The sequence below is a fragment of the Oncorhynchus nerka genome, linkage group LG13 (genome assembly GCF_034236695.1).
Source record: "Oncorhynchus nerka isolate Pitt River linkage group LG13, Oner_Uvic_2.0, whole genome shotgun sequence".
Taxonomy (NCBI): Eukaryota; Metazoa; Chordata; class Actinopteri; order Salmoniformes; family Salmonidae; genus Oncorhynchus; species Oncorhynchus nerka.
The window spans coordinates 26,135,069-26,151,214 of record NC_088408.1 but is presented as its reverse complement, the minus strand read 5'-3'; the positions used below and the strand labels follow the sequence as shown (position 1 = coordinate 26,151,214).

General features: G+C 42.9%; 1 protein-coding gene across 2 annotated transcripts in view; it reads left to right on the top strand.

Annotated features, from left to right (window-relative positions):
- Positions 1 to 538: 538 nt before the first annotated feature.
- Positions 539 to 16,146, top strand: part of LOC115139279 (SAM and SH3 domain-containing protein 1-like) — a 314,224-nt gene continuing 298,616 nt past the window's right edge. For both annotated transcript variants that reach the window (XM_065026290.1, XM_029676473.2), the window contains exon 1: positions 539 to 2,155. In XM_065026290.1, coding sequence (XP_064882362.1) covers positions 1,649 to 2,155 — 507 coding nt within the window. In that variant the 5' untranslated portion in view covers positions 539 to 1,648. The remainder of the gene's footprint in view (positions 2,156 to 16,146) is intronic.

Sequence of the window (16,146 nt, the reverse complement as noted above, 5' to 3'; positions counted from 1 at the left end):
TCTTCCATGTATGGAAAGGGCCCAGTGGGTGTCCTCCTCTGTCTGCAGCAGTAGAGAGGTTGAACAAAAACGTAAGCAACATTCAATATGGCCCTTAAGTGTTTCATTCCCTGGTTTGATATGGTGAGAGTGAGTCAGTGGAGTAGTCTGTGTTCTAGAGCCCTGTGTGAGGCAGCAAACTGTTTCAGCTAGTGAAAGGACTATGGGCACTCTCCCACTCTCGCTTGGTCCCTTTTCTCTCTCTCCCTCCCTCCCTCTTTTTTTCTCTCTCTCTCTCTCCCTCTCTCTCTTTGTCTAAAAAAGTAAAAGCAACATCAAAACAAAGAGCAGTTATTATGTGATAATTTGGCGATTACAATTTTTAGTTTAATCATTTAATAAATTCAACGAAGTAAAACCAGTATTTCAGTACCTCAACTGTTAGACAGGGGGTGCTAGTGCGTGATGAGAAACGAGTCCAGGGACATACTGAATGAGAGGGAGAGGGAGCGAAAGAGAAAGAGACACTGAGCGGAGAGAGAAATCACACGGAGTAGGAGAGACACGTGAATCAAACCAGAAACGAGACTGCTCATTTAAACTGTATGACAGGCGGATGGAATGCGCTCTCAGAGCATCTTGCGGTTAACTTTGGACTCTGTGTGGGGACTCGTTGACCGTGCGCGCATGGGTTCCGTGACAGGTTGTAAAGAAGGAATTCCAACACTATTTTTAAAGCCACACGCGGATCTGGGGGCGTGGACCGCTCGAGCACAGACCGTTTGGTTCGAGGAACATTTTAATGTGACTGTTGGATGTGGATTGTCGTACCGCTCTACCGGCTTGGAGTGCCCCGGCATACCCAAAGCATTTGGACACAACACGGTCCGAGCTGTCGCTCTCGTTGGTTCGGGATTGCTTTGAGTTTAAAATGATATTTTCTGTCAATTTCCCTGTCATTGGAATACGTACATTTTGCTCCGATTGAGGGTTTACAAGAGTGAGGGCGGCGTGGAAAGAATAGGCTACTACAGCGGGAGCAAAGCGTCTCCAAATGGCGCAACGTTGGAACGTTTATGATTACATATAACTAAACCAATTACTGAATACGGTAACACTTTCTAATCCGTCTAAATCTGGAACAATTCTTGGTTTTAAATAATGATTTTTTTCTTTGCCTTAAAGTGATTGTTTACCGTGAACCTGGCATGTCAATATGGGCGAGTAACATCGATGGCAAATGACATCGGGGATTTGAGCGCTATCACTGCATCCACTGAACTCATCTCCGTCTGCAAATATTGGCATGTGTCAAAGGATATCAGTGTATTTCGTTTCACTGACCTTTTTCACCAGACGGGCTTATTGGATGTTATCACAGAATAACGGGAGGCCATATATTCCATATTCCCTATAAAAAAAAATAATAGAATTTTGAACTACGTAGCCTACAGTTTAGGCTAATATTTTTGATTCATGGATTCTAACATTTGCATTGTCCTTTCTTCGTGTGTTCCTGACATTTAGACTGCATTAATTGCGAAGATACTGCCATGTTCATTTGCATTTAACAATGAGATTTAAAATCCGTTTGGGGAAGTAATTATTGGTGGTGTTCTGTTCTGCACTCTTTACATTAGCCTATTTACAGTAGCTACAACACCCAAACATGACAAGCACCGGACCTGTCATCGTGTTTGAGTGGCTGAAGACCCTCCAGCTCTCTCAGTATGTGGAGTCCTTCGTGGATAACGGCTACGATGATCTGGAAGTTTGCAAACAAATTGGAGACCCCGACCTGGATGCTATCGGTGTCTACATACCGCACCACCGGCAAAGGATCCACGACGCGGTGCAAAGGCTGAAAGACGATGATAAGGAGACTGCGGCGGGGCTGTATTTTACTCTTGAGCCGATGCCCCCCGCGTCCGAAATGTGTCCTAGTCACCTGGTGGACCAGTACGAGTCTAAACTCCGGGGGTCCAAGTCTTGGACCGAACCGAATAGTGACCGGGTCGGGAGGAATGGGGGCGCGTATCTGGGCGCGCAGAGGAACCTGACGCTTGGAAACCGGAGGGAGCTGGTGATTTACCCCAAACTGAAGCTGAAGATCATGATTAGGGACAAAGTCATCAGAGATGGAGTCAACCTTGCCAGGCCACCATACTCAAACAAGGTGAGATCATCATCAAGACTATACCTCTCACTGGAAAGCTGTATAACCAATGCATACCATCATTATAACCGGTCCCATGTCATACAAAGGATAATCAGTCATCCAAATCATTTTGAATCGGAGAAAGATGCTACTCATGATATAAATGTTGGGTAGGGTATGCTATATCATAGATATGCATCTCAGATCAAGTGGTTATTGTCTGAGCCATTGCTGGTTGTCAGGCCTCAGGAAAGCCCTGTCTGGCCCTATTGTCCCCTGGGGATGTGTCCTTGTCTGGCCCTATGTTCCTTTGGGATTGTGTGAGTTAGTGAATGCTGCCGTGGTGACGGCTGGCTGCTGTGGATCAATGAGCGGGAAGAGGAGGAGCCTTCAATCATTCTCTGATTTCCTGTAGAGAGAAACACACTTGGATGATTGATTAATTCACACTCAGAGTTGGATCAACCTGCGTCATCGTGCTCATTTTGGCCCAGGCCAATTTATTTGATGAACGTGTGTCGTCATCATTGATTAGCAGCAGTCTAAATTGAGGGTGTCCATCTGGTTTTCTGCTGGAGCTCATTTGAAGAGGCAGACTGATAGCATCTTTATATCAGATCAGTGGCCTTACATCAGATGCTCAGCCTACTGAGGGCTCACTCAATGACCACTTTGTTAGTACAGAGAAGAAAGTGAGAGACACACACACACACATACACAAAGCTTTTGTCGCCATAGCCGTGCAATGCAATGTACATCACATTTTTTGGGATACGATGAAAAAGATCAGTGTTTTATTCTACAGAGAGATTCTCCTGAGAGAAAATAGCATTTCAAAGGATTATCTCATGAACATGTTATTTCAAGGGTTTCCAATTGAATTGATCCTTAAATCTTGAAATCTTACAATGAACATGCAGACTTTATTTGGGATTTCAAAGTGATCAATATTCAAATTGCAGTGTTTTGTCAGCACTTCTTCGGCCTCTTTGTATTCCTGGCATTATCCCTTTTCCTATAAATGGGAATCCCACAGAGATTTGGGATGTTTCCAGGACTATGGCTAACGTCACTTTGAAACAAATTGTTGTCTCCAGACGGTTAAAGGCTGTATTTATTTAGAGCCAAAGCTTCGACACAGAGGCTTTGGAGGAGAATGAGCAGTTCAATGTCTCTCTCTCGCTCTCTCCGTGTGTGTGTGTGTGTGTGTGTGTTTGCTTGCTTGCTTGCTTGCTTGCATGCGTGTATACATACAGTATGTGAGTGTGAAACCCAGCAGTAGAGTGTTGAATGTGATCCAGGCCAGTAGTCTTCTCCTCAGGAGCGAGTCAATTGTGAGGAGCCCTCAGTGATGGAACTGTGACCAGCTGGCCTCTGATTGGTCAGTGCAGGGTTCTTCTCTCTCTGCCCCTGAGACCAGACATGGTAGTCTCAACAAGGCTTACATAGTACATTAAATACAGCATAGATAAGCAAATGGCGGTTGTGTAGAAGGGTCAGTGTCTGGTAACTCTATGTTCACACTGCTTCTCTGTTTGTTTCTGTGCTTAATTTGTAGACACAGTACTTCATCCAGCACTGCTCAGTGATGATGCTCTGAAATGTCGTTGACTGCCACGTCCCTATGAGGCTATAGGACCATAAGCCAACACTTCACTACTAGGGCTCTGCTGGGAGACATTAATACCCATGATCCTTATCTAGACCACAGGGAGCCCTTGTCTGGGGGGAGATAGAGAGACACAGACAGAGGCAGAGAGAGAGAGAAAGAGAGGGGGTATCAATTGCTCGAACACGTCTATGATTGCACAGTTCTGTATTTCTCTTTGGAGAACAATACTAGCATTATTGATAGTGTTTGGTGTGTAATTGTTGTGTGCAGTGCAGTCATATTGCTTGCTAATGGCTACTTAGATACTACACTTGTGCTTATTGATTTTCTTGGTTCCTTTTAATTCCTTCATTGCATTTTCCTGACTGAGAAGTGACATTGACACCATCAACGACAAATGCGTTTGGAAACGAGTGAAACAAATGAACTGCCATGCCATGGCTCATCCTCTTGCTGTGTTGTGGTGACAATGTTGCCATTCCAGAGCATGGAGGCTGAGGAGACACAAGGAGAGGGGTACTTTACTCTCTGCATCTACTTTATGCTATCTAGAAGATGTTATGTCTGACCATATTGAATCACAGACCCAGTGTAATGCTGTCCCTGAAGCACACAGAGATTTGTGGTCAAAGCATGTCAGTTTCTGCTAATTAAAGTGGAGATGTTCAGTTGAGTAAGAAAAATGTTTTAAAAAATGTGCCCTGTCTTCAGATGCCAAAAGGCTTGCAGAAACAGCATCAGTTAACAGGATGGTGCTCTGCCCTATATTTCCTCTTGATCCAGCCAATCAGATGATCTGGAATGAATGGGAAGGGCAGCTCGTTAAATGTTATGGTTTTTGTGACGCTGATTTGAATCTCTGCTATTTCAGTTACAAATCGTCCACGATTTGACTGTTCATGAATGTCCGCGTTGTAGGGCGTTAGATAGCAGCCTCTGTCCTGTACACCTCCACAATACTAGTATTTCCTCTGTATGCCCTGTGTCTGTGTGGTTAGGAAGTGGAAGCTAAACTCAGGGAGATGCTCCCATTGTTTGACTGCAGGCTGATGGAGCCACGTGTCCATTCACTCGTGTTGTGTTTTGGATTTCCGATTTCCGCCCATGGAATAGCACTGAGGAGACAAGTGGCCTGCATTGTCCTGATGGGAGGGTGATGAAACCATTGGGTGTCATGTGGAGAGGATGACTGTACATAGATGGAAGTTTATGCTGCTCAAACAGAAACAGGACTGGAATCAGTGTTTGTTAAGAGGACTGGGCTGCTGATGCTGATCTAAGGTCAGCTTAGCATTTCCCCCATGTCAGGATTTGTGGAGGGTAAGCTGTTCCTAGATAAGTTCTTACGGGAAACTTCACATCACTTGTTCAAAGCCTTAAACTGACCTGAGAGCAGTTGATTCAATCTGGTGGGAGTTTTTATCAAGCTTGTGGCTTAATGCCCCTTACCAATGTGAGACATTCAGTTAATACATGGAGTTGTTGAGTCTTTGTGAGGGAAGATGGAAAGGCAGTATAGGGTAGTTGATGCTATTATTGGCTTCCTCCCTGAGTGAAAGGACAAGATCGTCACCTTCCATGCTTCACTCTAACCTTGCTTTCTCTCTTAGTTCTTTGAATATCCCAGCTTCCTCGCCTTTCATGAAATCAGCTTTCTGTTAGAGGTCCTCTAGTTGGCCTAATGAGAAAATGACCATGGTCCCCTCCTGCATTATGGCTATAGAAACCCCTTAGGCCAGACTGAAGTACAGCCAAACCATAGTGTGAAAAAGAGCTTTGTTTATAGAGGTTTAACTTCCTGAATGTTTCAGATATAAGATAGTGGTCATAACAATGTATCATTCATGTGGCATGCATTATCCATAACACTGTTCCCCACTCAAAATAGCATTTAACCCTGGGAGAATAACTCTTTCCCAAACAAATCACATTTTATTGGTCACATACACATATTTAGAAGATAATATTGCTGGTGTAGCGAAATGCTTGTGTTCCTTGCTCCAACAGTGCAGTAGTATCTAACATTTCACAACAATATACACAAATCTAAAAGTAAAATAATGGAAATAGAAATATATAAATCATGTCCGAGTGGCATTGACTAGAATACAGTAGAATACAGTATATACATATGAAATGAGATTAAAACAGTATGTAAACATTATTTAAGATACTAGTGTTCCGTTTAAAGTGACCAGTGATTCCATCTCTCCGCTTTCTCATAAAGAAGACAGTATGCTCTGTTTTTACATAATTAAGAGCTTTTTCCTTATTGATGAGCCAGGCAGCAGAGTAATTTGGTGAAAGCTTTTCGTTTAGCCAAGAATCTTCTTTTCTTCATGTTACACCCTGTGGGCTGGCAAGCTGCCACAAGACGGGAAAAGGAGACCCTTTAGAATGGACCTGCCCTGGTGTTTGCCAAGGTTTCTGCTGAAAGTCCTGTTTGCTCTCAGCCTTTATTAAGGACCATTTAAAGGTGTAATCAACAACTGCTCGTAAAAAGGAAGTCATAAAATGTCAAGGATGGCCATATGGGCTTGAGTCAGGGAGAGAAAGTAAATTAGCGAGACAGGTAAAGGATAGAGGGGGAGTTCTCATAGAGGGATGGACCACACTCATTCCCTTCACACAAAACACACTCAAATTGCTTTACTACCAGTCTCCTTTTATTCTACACTTAAACCTCTTAGAGCTACCCCCTACTTTTTTCAATTTCTGCCTGAAGACATACCCAAATCTAACAGCCTGTAGCTCAGGCACAGCACCAAGGATATGCATATTCTTGGTACCATTTGAAAGAAAACACTCTGAAGTTTGTGTAAATGTGAATTGAATGTAGGAGAATATAACACAATAGATCTGGTTTAGATAATACAATGAAAAAAAACATATGTTTTTTTTTTATTGTTGTATCATCATCTTTAAAATGAACAAGATAAAACAAACATTCAGATAGGATGATGGGGACAATTTCAGTGAAAAACATAAGAGGGCAACAGTACTTGTGCAAAGTTTCAGAATGATAACTTCCAAAATGAGTGTGCTACATGAACAAAATATATACACATTTACAAAATAACACTTTCAATATTTGGAAGACCCTCAGTCCTCTACACAATATTATGCTGCTGATGCCAGGTGCCATAGCACATCTATGCCTGCAGAAATATATTTGGGCAGATGAACACCACTTGTGGCAGGAGCTAGATGAACCAGCTTCAGTGGCGGATAGACACCTTGGCAGTGTCACTGTGAAAGAAAATGTGCAGTTAGAATAGTTTCACATATGAGCCCTGTATCAACAGGTATAATAAACAGATTACAGAGTACAGGGAACATAAGGTTGAATATATTATTATAGACATGCTAGATCTACTGTCTCATTTATATTATGACATTTCAGCTAGATCTACTGTCTCTATTATATTATGACAGACCAGCTAGATCTACTGTCTTTATTATATTACAACAGACCAGCTGTATCTACTGTCTCCATTTCAATTTGGTCATTGCTGTGGACCTGCCCTCCCCTCAACAGCCTCAAATAGGCTATTTCATTTCCCAAATAATATTTTATATTATTAATTTCAAACAACGGCATTAGCATGAGAATAACTTACCAGTCCAAAACGATGTCCTCTCCGTTCAAAAAATATTCCTCCATTTGGGAATCGCTAAATGAATCGTCCTCGATCAATTTCTTCTAAAATTGTGTGTACATCTGTATATCTAGACTTAGATTTAGCTTTCCCTGACTTAGTCGCCATACTGATTGATATATACAGCTGAATATGCGCTTTACCAAAACAATGCTGTGTGCAACATGTGTTGCTCCTTCCGGTATGAATCTTCAATGGAGAATGAACCTCTTTACGCCGGAGTTTACTACATGGGTTGGTCTTCCAACACATAAACATTACATATTGCCGTTTACCTCAGCTCATTGGCTATCTACCCAGCTAGATTTCAAGACGATCAGTGGTCATTGGCTTAAAATACAGTCAATCAACGAAACAGCGGGCAAATCATTGGTGCACAATGATGTCATTACTTGTTGTCTTCAAATCGGTTTCTTTCAGTCAATACGTCCCGCGAAATGACCCATCAGGTTTGGTTGTGTTACAAACAAACCAGTTGATTGCAATGAAACCAAACATGACTGGAAAAGTCACGTTTTGTGTGTGTATTTACCTCGAATGTAAATTTAATGTTAGGCTATAAAAATGGATTTTATCAAACAAAAGACCATTCATTGTGTAACAATGAGCATTGGGATTGCAAACAGAGGAAGATCGTCAAAGGTAAACAATTTATTTTTATTACAGTTTGTGATTTTGTTACGCCTGTGCTGGTTGAAATAGTTGTTTTTTATGGGGCTCTATCCTCAGATAATCGCATCGTATTCTTTCGCAGTAAATCCTTTTTTAAATCTGACAACGCAGTTGGATTAGCAAGATTCTAGGCTTTCAAAACATGTGAGACACTTGTATTTTCATGAATGTTTAATATGACTATTTATGTAGCGATCACCGTATGTTGTCGAATTTCAGCCCGCTACCGGGTTCCGTGCGCAGATAGGTTAAAGGCTGCCAAATATAGCCTGTTCCTAGATCAGTTAGTGCTGTCTTGCCAACTCCTATGGTAATTGTCATGTCAACAACTATAAAAGTTTGCTGTACAGCACCAACAGACTTGGTACCAGGCTATGCATGATAAACACTAGCACTTGAGAACCTGAACAACATCTGGGTGTGTTGTGTCTAGGCTGTTAGCTAGTTCCCTGATCTTTGACCCCTACTGGGTTTGACCTGCTAGTCAAACACTAGCTGAGCTGGGGTGATCCTGATCGGAGTTGACAAGAGGAAACGGACCATACAGTACTACAGTCCCTCTGGGTCTCAATGGTTCTAGCTCCAGTACACTATCAGAATATAACATTTACATTTTGGGTAATAGGGCCTCCGGACTGTGCGCCCGGTGCTGTAATGTACAGGTAACTGCCAAAATAAAGGAAACACACGCATAAAGTGTCTTAATAGGGCGTTGGGCCACCACGACCCCTCAAACTGCTTCAATGTATCTTGGCATAGATTCTATAATAGATTCTATAAGTGTTTGGAACTCTATTGAAGGAATGCGACACCATTCTGGAACTCTATTGAAGGGATGCGACACCATTCTTCCATAATTTGGTGTTTTGTTGATGGTGGTGGAAATCTTGTCTCAGGCGCCACGCGCACACACACACACACACACACACACACACACACACACACCCTTTAAACCCTCTACGCTCCTTTGAGACCACTCTCAAAGTCACTGAGATTTCTTCTAACTATGGTAGTAAAATACTGGGCATTTTTATACATGACCCTAAGATTGATGGGATGTTAATTGCTTAATTAACTCAGGAACCACACCTGTGTTGAAGCAAGTTCTTTCAATATACTTTGTATCCCTCATTTAATCAAGTGTTTCCATTATTTTGGCAGTTACCTGTATGTGAGGCTCCTGAGCTCTTCCACAGCTGTCAAAACAAATCAGATATATATGTACCCTCAGTCTTGTGAAGTTTTCTGGAAATTAAAGGAGTAGCCTGCTACGTATTTTCTCCATAGAGAATGGTGTGTGTCATTGTTTTATCAGAGCACCACAGAACGTTTTAATGGCTGGCTTTCTGTCCAGTCGGGCCCACAGAGACAGACAGACATGACCACCCGTCTCCAAGGAACAAGTGAAAATGTGGGAAAAGCAGTGTAACACTGTGTGCAGCTGGCCTTCTCATTTCACTGGGACGTTTTCCTACTGTGCTCTTTGTTTCTCACATAATCGAGTGGCTTTTAAGCAGCTTTAGTCATACTTGAAAACTTGCTTATGTGAGGCTGTGGGCGTAAGTATACTATTCAAATGACCCAGAAACACAGTTGAAATGCTTCAAATACTCTAATGAATACTTTACATAACATTTACAGTTATAATGATAATTGATAATTGTTTAGAAATCTATCACGGCATATATGTTGTAAAGTTTTAGCCACAGTATATACTCAGCTTCTTAGTCTAATTCTATACTGGCAAGATATATGTCCCTCATATGGCACATCCATATCACTTACAGAGCTATACATAGTCATGGCAACACCTTTAAATAAAGTGTCCAGGCTATGTTGTTGCTGGACGCTGCAGCCATGACTATTTCCACTGTAGAAGAGGTCCTGATGAGACATGAATGACAGATATGTTATCAGATATGTTATCAGATATTTTATCAGATATATTATCAGATATGTTATCAGATATGTTATCAGATATTTTATCAGATACTTTATCAGATACGTTATCAGATATATTATCATATATATTATCAGATATATTATCATATATATTATCAGATATGCTGTCAGATGTGTTATCAGATATGTTATCAGATATGTTATCAGATATTTTATCAGATACGTTATCAGATATATTATCATATATATTATCAGATATGCTGTCAGATGTGTTATCAGATATGTTATCAGATCAGCGTTACAGCTACAAGTACAACACCATAATGAATCAATCCTGTTCTGCAACATGGACAGCAAAGCAAATGAAGCAATCAAGTGCCCCTGTAGGATAGAGAGTGACAAGAGAGCAGGCTCCAGCATCTGTGTGTGTCAGGAACCAGATTGCACACATCCCCATTGCGTGTAGATCACAGTCGGGTTGATTAAAGAAGGGATCATTATACCAACCTATTCTGTAGACAGTGATTGGAGCTCACAGGAAATCACTTTGTGTGCAATCAAAACATAGAATCATTTGTGGTTGTAGCCCATAGAGTTGGCCATTGTTATATCTTCTTATATTTGCATGTGTGTGACCTATTGTGTCTCCCTCCCACTATGCACGCCACCAGGGGTCATGCACCGGGGTGCCTGTGAAGGCAGGGGTTGCCATAGAAACATATTGTGAGTATTTAAAGATTAGTTACCTTGTTTGTCCGGCTGCATGTAGTCTGGGTTTGGTGGTATTAGGAGGTTAAGTGGCAGAGTGCAGGTTGGGATTATTGCATTTTATTGCATAATTCTGGCAAAGATGCAATAACTCCAGTATTTGTCCTGTATTGCTTGTTCACCATCTTATTTTTAGATAGGGAGACTATTTGTTTTCAGCTTTTTTATTTCCAGACATATGGTGAGGAATATGTTAAGAACAACCTAATCGCAATAAAATCCCACTATTGAATCTCACTACCTATAGAATTGTGAGAATTGCAATACGTATCGTATCGGCACCTAAGCATTGTGATAATATCGTATCATGAGGTCCCTGGCAATTCCCAGCCCTAGCTAGTCCTGATAATGTGTTCTTTTAGAGGGCTTATTCTTTGAAAATTGCAATGTAGTTCTTAAATGACTCCAACCTTTAGGGTCAAATGTCTTCAGAGGTCAATCCTATAGGTTTTTACTGCATACCTATAAAATATCAACCCTCTTTTTCATAGTCACGACTCTGCTTTTAGAAAAGGTGGCAGAGCACTTTCTCCAGTTTGTTTTCCCAGCCTTAGCCCCTGTCTCCCCAGTCCCCACGGTCTTGTGTCAAATGGATAGCGTAATCCCTTCTCTATGAAGATAGTGTTAAACGGGGGGAGTGAGGGATGAGGGCGCTCCCTCCAGAGCATGGGTCCAGGCTGCAGCATCATTAATCAGCAGCTGTAAAGCAACAGACAGGATATGATGTCAGGTGACCTTTCCCTGGTCCCTGGGAGGATGCCATGGTGTGTTCAGGTACACAGTTACAGTGTTACAGTACACAGTTACAGTTACTGCACCAAGATTCGCCCTGCGCTGAATGTCGCCCTGCGCTGAATGTCGCCCTGCGCTGAATGTCGCCCTGCGCTGAATGTCGACCTGCACCGAATGTCGCTCTGCACCGAGTTTCGCCCTGCGCTGAATGTCGCCCTGCACCGAATGTCGCCCTGCACCGAATGTCGCCCTGCACCGAATGTCGCCCTGCACCGAATGTCGACCTGCACCGAATGTCGACCTGCACCGAATGTCGCTCTGCACCGAGTTTCGCCCTGCGCTGAATGTCGACCTGCACCGTGTTTTGCCCTGCACGCAATGTCGATCTGCACCGAATGTCGACCTGCTGTTCGTTTCGTGCGGTATGTTTTAGGGACTAGCCGTGGGTGGCCGTTTACGACATTTTCCCGCTATTCTACATCACTTTTCAAATTACGGCTGGCACTCTGTTCAGAGGTGCTAAGTACTCTCGGCCGGCAAATACTACCGGTGTGTCGAGAATTTAAGACCACCAACAGCAGTCACACTATTACACTGTCCTCTTTAAGACACTTCTTAGACAGCATGAGTCATTTAACAGAATGATGAGAGGAGTTGGCCTAACCCGCACACCTATCAACTTGTATGTCAGAATGGTCCCATGGTCCACAGGGCAAGAGTGTGAGAGATAGTGAGAAAGAGAGAGAGGGGGGAGTGGGATTATCCTGTCTGAAGGTATTATAAGGGTCGGGGTAAGGAAGGTAAGGAACGAACACTGCTCCGCCAGAGAACCCACCCCATCTCCCCCTCCCACTCTCTCCTCTCTAATTGGTCCATTTCCAATGCATCAGTGTAGGGCTGTGCAGAGAGGCTTTGATCATGGGGACCACACGGGTGTTGCTGTGTCTCTGTACCTGGCTGAGGGGCTTTGTAGTGGCTGTGCCTGGCAGAGTTGTAAAACACTGTGACTCTACATACCCAGCTGGATCCAGACCTTCATTAGCCTAAACAACCAGTTAGTACACTCTTCTGATTCACTCAAACACACACAAGCATTAGATTATCGCACATCCTGTTTTTATATCATTATAAACTGTGTGGCTCGAGCCCTGAATGCTGATTGGCTGACAGCCGTGGTGTATCAGACCGTATACCATGGGTATGATAAAACATGTATTTTTACTGCTCTAATTATGTGAGTAACCTGTTTATAATAGCAGTAATGCACCTCTGAGGTTTGTGGTATATGGCCAATATACTACAGCTAAGGGCTGTATCCAGGCACTCCGCGTTGCATCGTGCATAAGAACAGCCCTTAGCCGTGGTATATTGGCCATATACCACACCCTCCCGTGCCTTATTGCTTAAATAGACCACAGTCATTTTATGATTCTGACTCTTACTCTGGCCTGTGTTTTGTGGTTTGCCACCTCTGATACTGTAAGCATTAATCAAACATTTATGGGCTTGTCTGGAAGAGTAAATGCTGGTGTGTGTGTGCACTTGCATTTGTGGCTGTGTGCATGTGTTCATGTGGGTGTGTGCATGTATATGTGTGTGTGTGTATATAGCACGCTGCACAGCATGCTATGCCACAGAGAGGATGCTAATTATGGAAAGTGCATAACAGGTGCCAGTTTAATGTATGCTGCGGAGGCACTTTACCTCTGAGGCTCCCTGATAGTAATAGCCAATTAGGCTTGTATCAGCACTGATAGATCATGTACCCTAGTTAACTGATGTAACATGCAACCCTTTGATTTGCCTCTTTGGATTTTTGCTAACAGTACATTGTCAAATGGATTGTGCCGTTGGGGATGGAGAGAGAGATAGATGCAGATGTATATGTCATGATGGTGAACTAGCTCATCAGGCTTATGCTGTGTGGCTGTGATCGGAGAGTCTGGGGGTTAACCAATCAGGGGCCATCATTAACAGTGCCAGTCGGGGCATGCTCAGTATGGAATGTCAGAGTTCACTGGACTAATTATTTTTGTGTGCCCTCTCTAAATGTCAGGGTTCATTGTTAAATTCATTAAATACGCCCACTAATTGCCCACTACTGTGTTTCATGGAAAGTGGAGGCAGCTACGGCTCAATTGGGTTAACACAGTGGCCTAGAGCCAGGAAATCAGATTTTAGGCTTTTAAATCCATTGAGTCTCCTGTCCAAAGGGCTGTCCTACTGTTACTCTTTATCAGTAGCGAGGTCATTATTATGCTACGTCAATGCTAAATGGTTGACCTGCTAGAGCAGGGGTATTCAACTCTGACCCTACGAGGTCCGGAGCCTGCTGGTTTTCTGTTCTACCTGATAATTAAATGCACCTACCTGGTGTCTCAGGTCTGAATTAGTCCAGATTAGAGGGGAACAATAAGAACAACGCATTGGAACTGGCTTCGAGGTCCAGAGTTGAGTTTGAGGGTGCTATAGGCTTGAAGGATGCTCACATACTCCTGTGGCTATGTGAGGTCACTGTGTGTTAATGGTGGAGATTGATGCAGTCTGAGCTGCCAGGGTTGAACCACAGAACCACCATTTTGTGTCAGCAGATCTTTGTTGAAGGACGGCGCCAAACCAACCCTTGTTTGTTTTAATAGCTCTTGGGATTTGTTCTAAGGGGAGGAATGTCCTGAAGATTAATGTGGAAATGTGTGGAAGGCTCCTTCTCTCCTTCTCCTCTGATTCCAAGGCTCTTTTGTGACAAATTGGGTTGGCCCTCCAGGCTTTGTCTCAGTTAGTTAGCTATAGCTCCAGCTCCACCCTCACTTTAGTCTTGGGGTTCTAGTTTCATACCAGGCCCATGGAGGAGGGAGTTGTTTCTTGGCCTGTGTTGACTCTGTGTGTAAACCTACTCATCAGAAAGCATGTCTTAATTAAAGCTGGCCTTGTTTGACATTCATGATTGTCCCCCTTTACGTAACCGTAGTGACGGCTTTTGAAATGTTTTCCCCCCATTCAAAGAGGATTACGCAAAAATTATTATTTGTTTTGACGCAGGGGTTTTCGAAAATAAATTCAGATTTTTTTGTTTAATTAACTGGATTTGTTCCCTTGACTACATTACAAGACTGGGAGAGACAGCTGAGTCTGCTGTTGTTGTTAGTTTGTTTATATTGAGGGCGGTTTCTGCTGCCAAGATGGACTAACTAACTCTGATAATCTTTAATTAATGTGTGGTGGTCAGTCTGGTCACAGCCTTGTGGTGACAGCCAGGAAAATGATCTCTTATTCTGTTAATCACGGGTGAAGTAACACGCACGCACATACACACACAGACGCATGCACGCACGCATGCAGGCAGGCACACAGAATAAATGCTCCTACCGTTGCCATGCATGCCCATATTATATTTACATGTATGACAGTCTGTGTCTGCCTCTTCAAGGTTGTGTTTGCGTGTCTTAAATGTGAGCAATTTATTCAATTACATTGTCAACTAACCTATGGTTCATAGCTTTGGACACTGAATCCTTGATTGAGGTGCATTATGTCATGGTAGACGTGATGAGGAGTAGGTGTGATAGAGAGCAGATTCAACAAGAGATTCTTACTATATAGATAGAGTCCAGTGGCAGCTCATGGAAGATTGAGATGGGTGGAAGAATGTCGCTCTACTCATCATTATATATTGTTTACTGACTAAACAGAATGTTGGGATTTACAACGTTTCCTCAAATTCAAAATACCTGTTTAATTAGAAAATAGAAAAAAGCATTTTTTTGTGTAACTTTCTAAAAAGAAAAGAGGCAGAACAAGAATAAAAGCTTCACTGATCCCTTTTTTTCTTTCATTGATGGTTGAAATCCCTCTATGCAAAAATATATTGGGCCAATATGGAAACAAATGTCTGTCATATGGCCTTTCCCTGCTGCACAGTGCTGTAAATATAATCCTTCATCACACCATGGAGGCTTAAGGAAGTGTCCTCCCTCCTGTCCTGTACGGTCGGTCAGACTCTGAGGCTAGATGAGAACAGGCTGTCACTCCCAGAACAATAGACTGTTAGGCTGCTCCTCCCAAATCCCCCACAGTTCCACTCTCTGTCCAATCCATTTATGGAACAATCGCATGCGATAGAGGGGCCACATGCCCCCCTTACATCACCTAAACACTCACCCCAACCTGAACGACCCCACCCTCTCTCTCACAGTTGCCAAAGCCACAGTCCCAGACTAGGGGCCAGCTCAGCTCAGGAAACACCTGCTGGCACCAGTACTGACGCTGAGGAGGGCTATAGAATCGCCCTGGGTTGACTTACCTACGTTGAGGTAGAGGTAGAGAGAGAGAGAGAGATATAGAGAGGTAGAGAGAGAGAGAGATATATATATATATATATATAGAGATACAGAGAGAGAGAGAGATACAGAGAGAGAGAGAGATACAGAGAGAGAGAAAGAGAGAGATACAGAGAGAGACAGACAGACAGACAGACACAAAATGGGCTGAGTTTGTGAAGTACAGTATAATGTTGCTGGGAGCATGTTAAAGGGCATGTGTGATTATGCATGAAGCTTCATTGTCATGCAGGAATCCCACTGCTCAGCTTATGTCTATTATTATGTAAAGCATGCATTCATATTTGCAATCTGCAAATTTCACTGTTGATTTTGTGTGAATGGGCT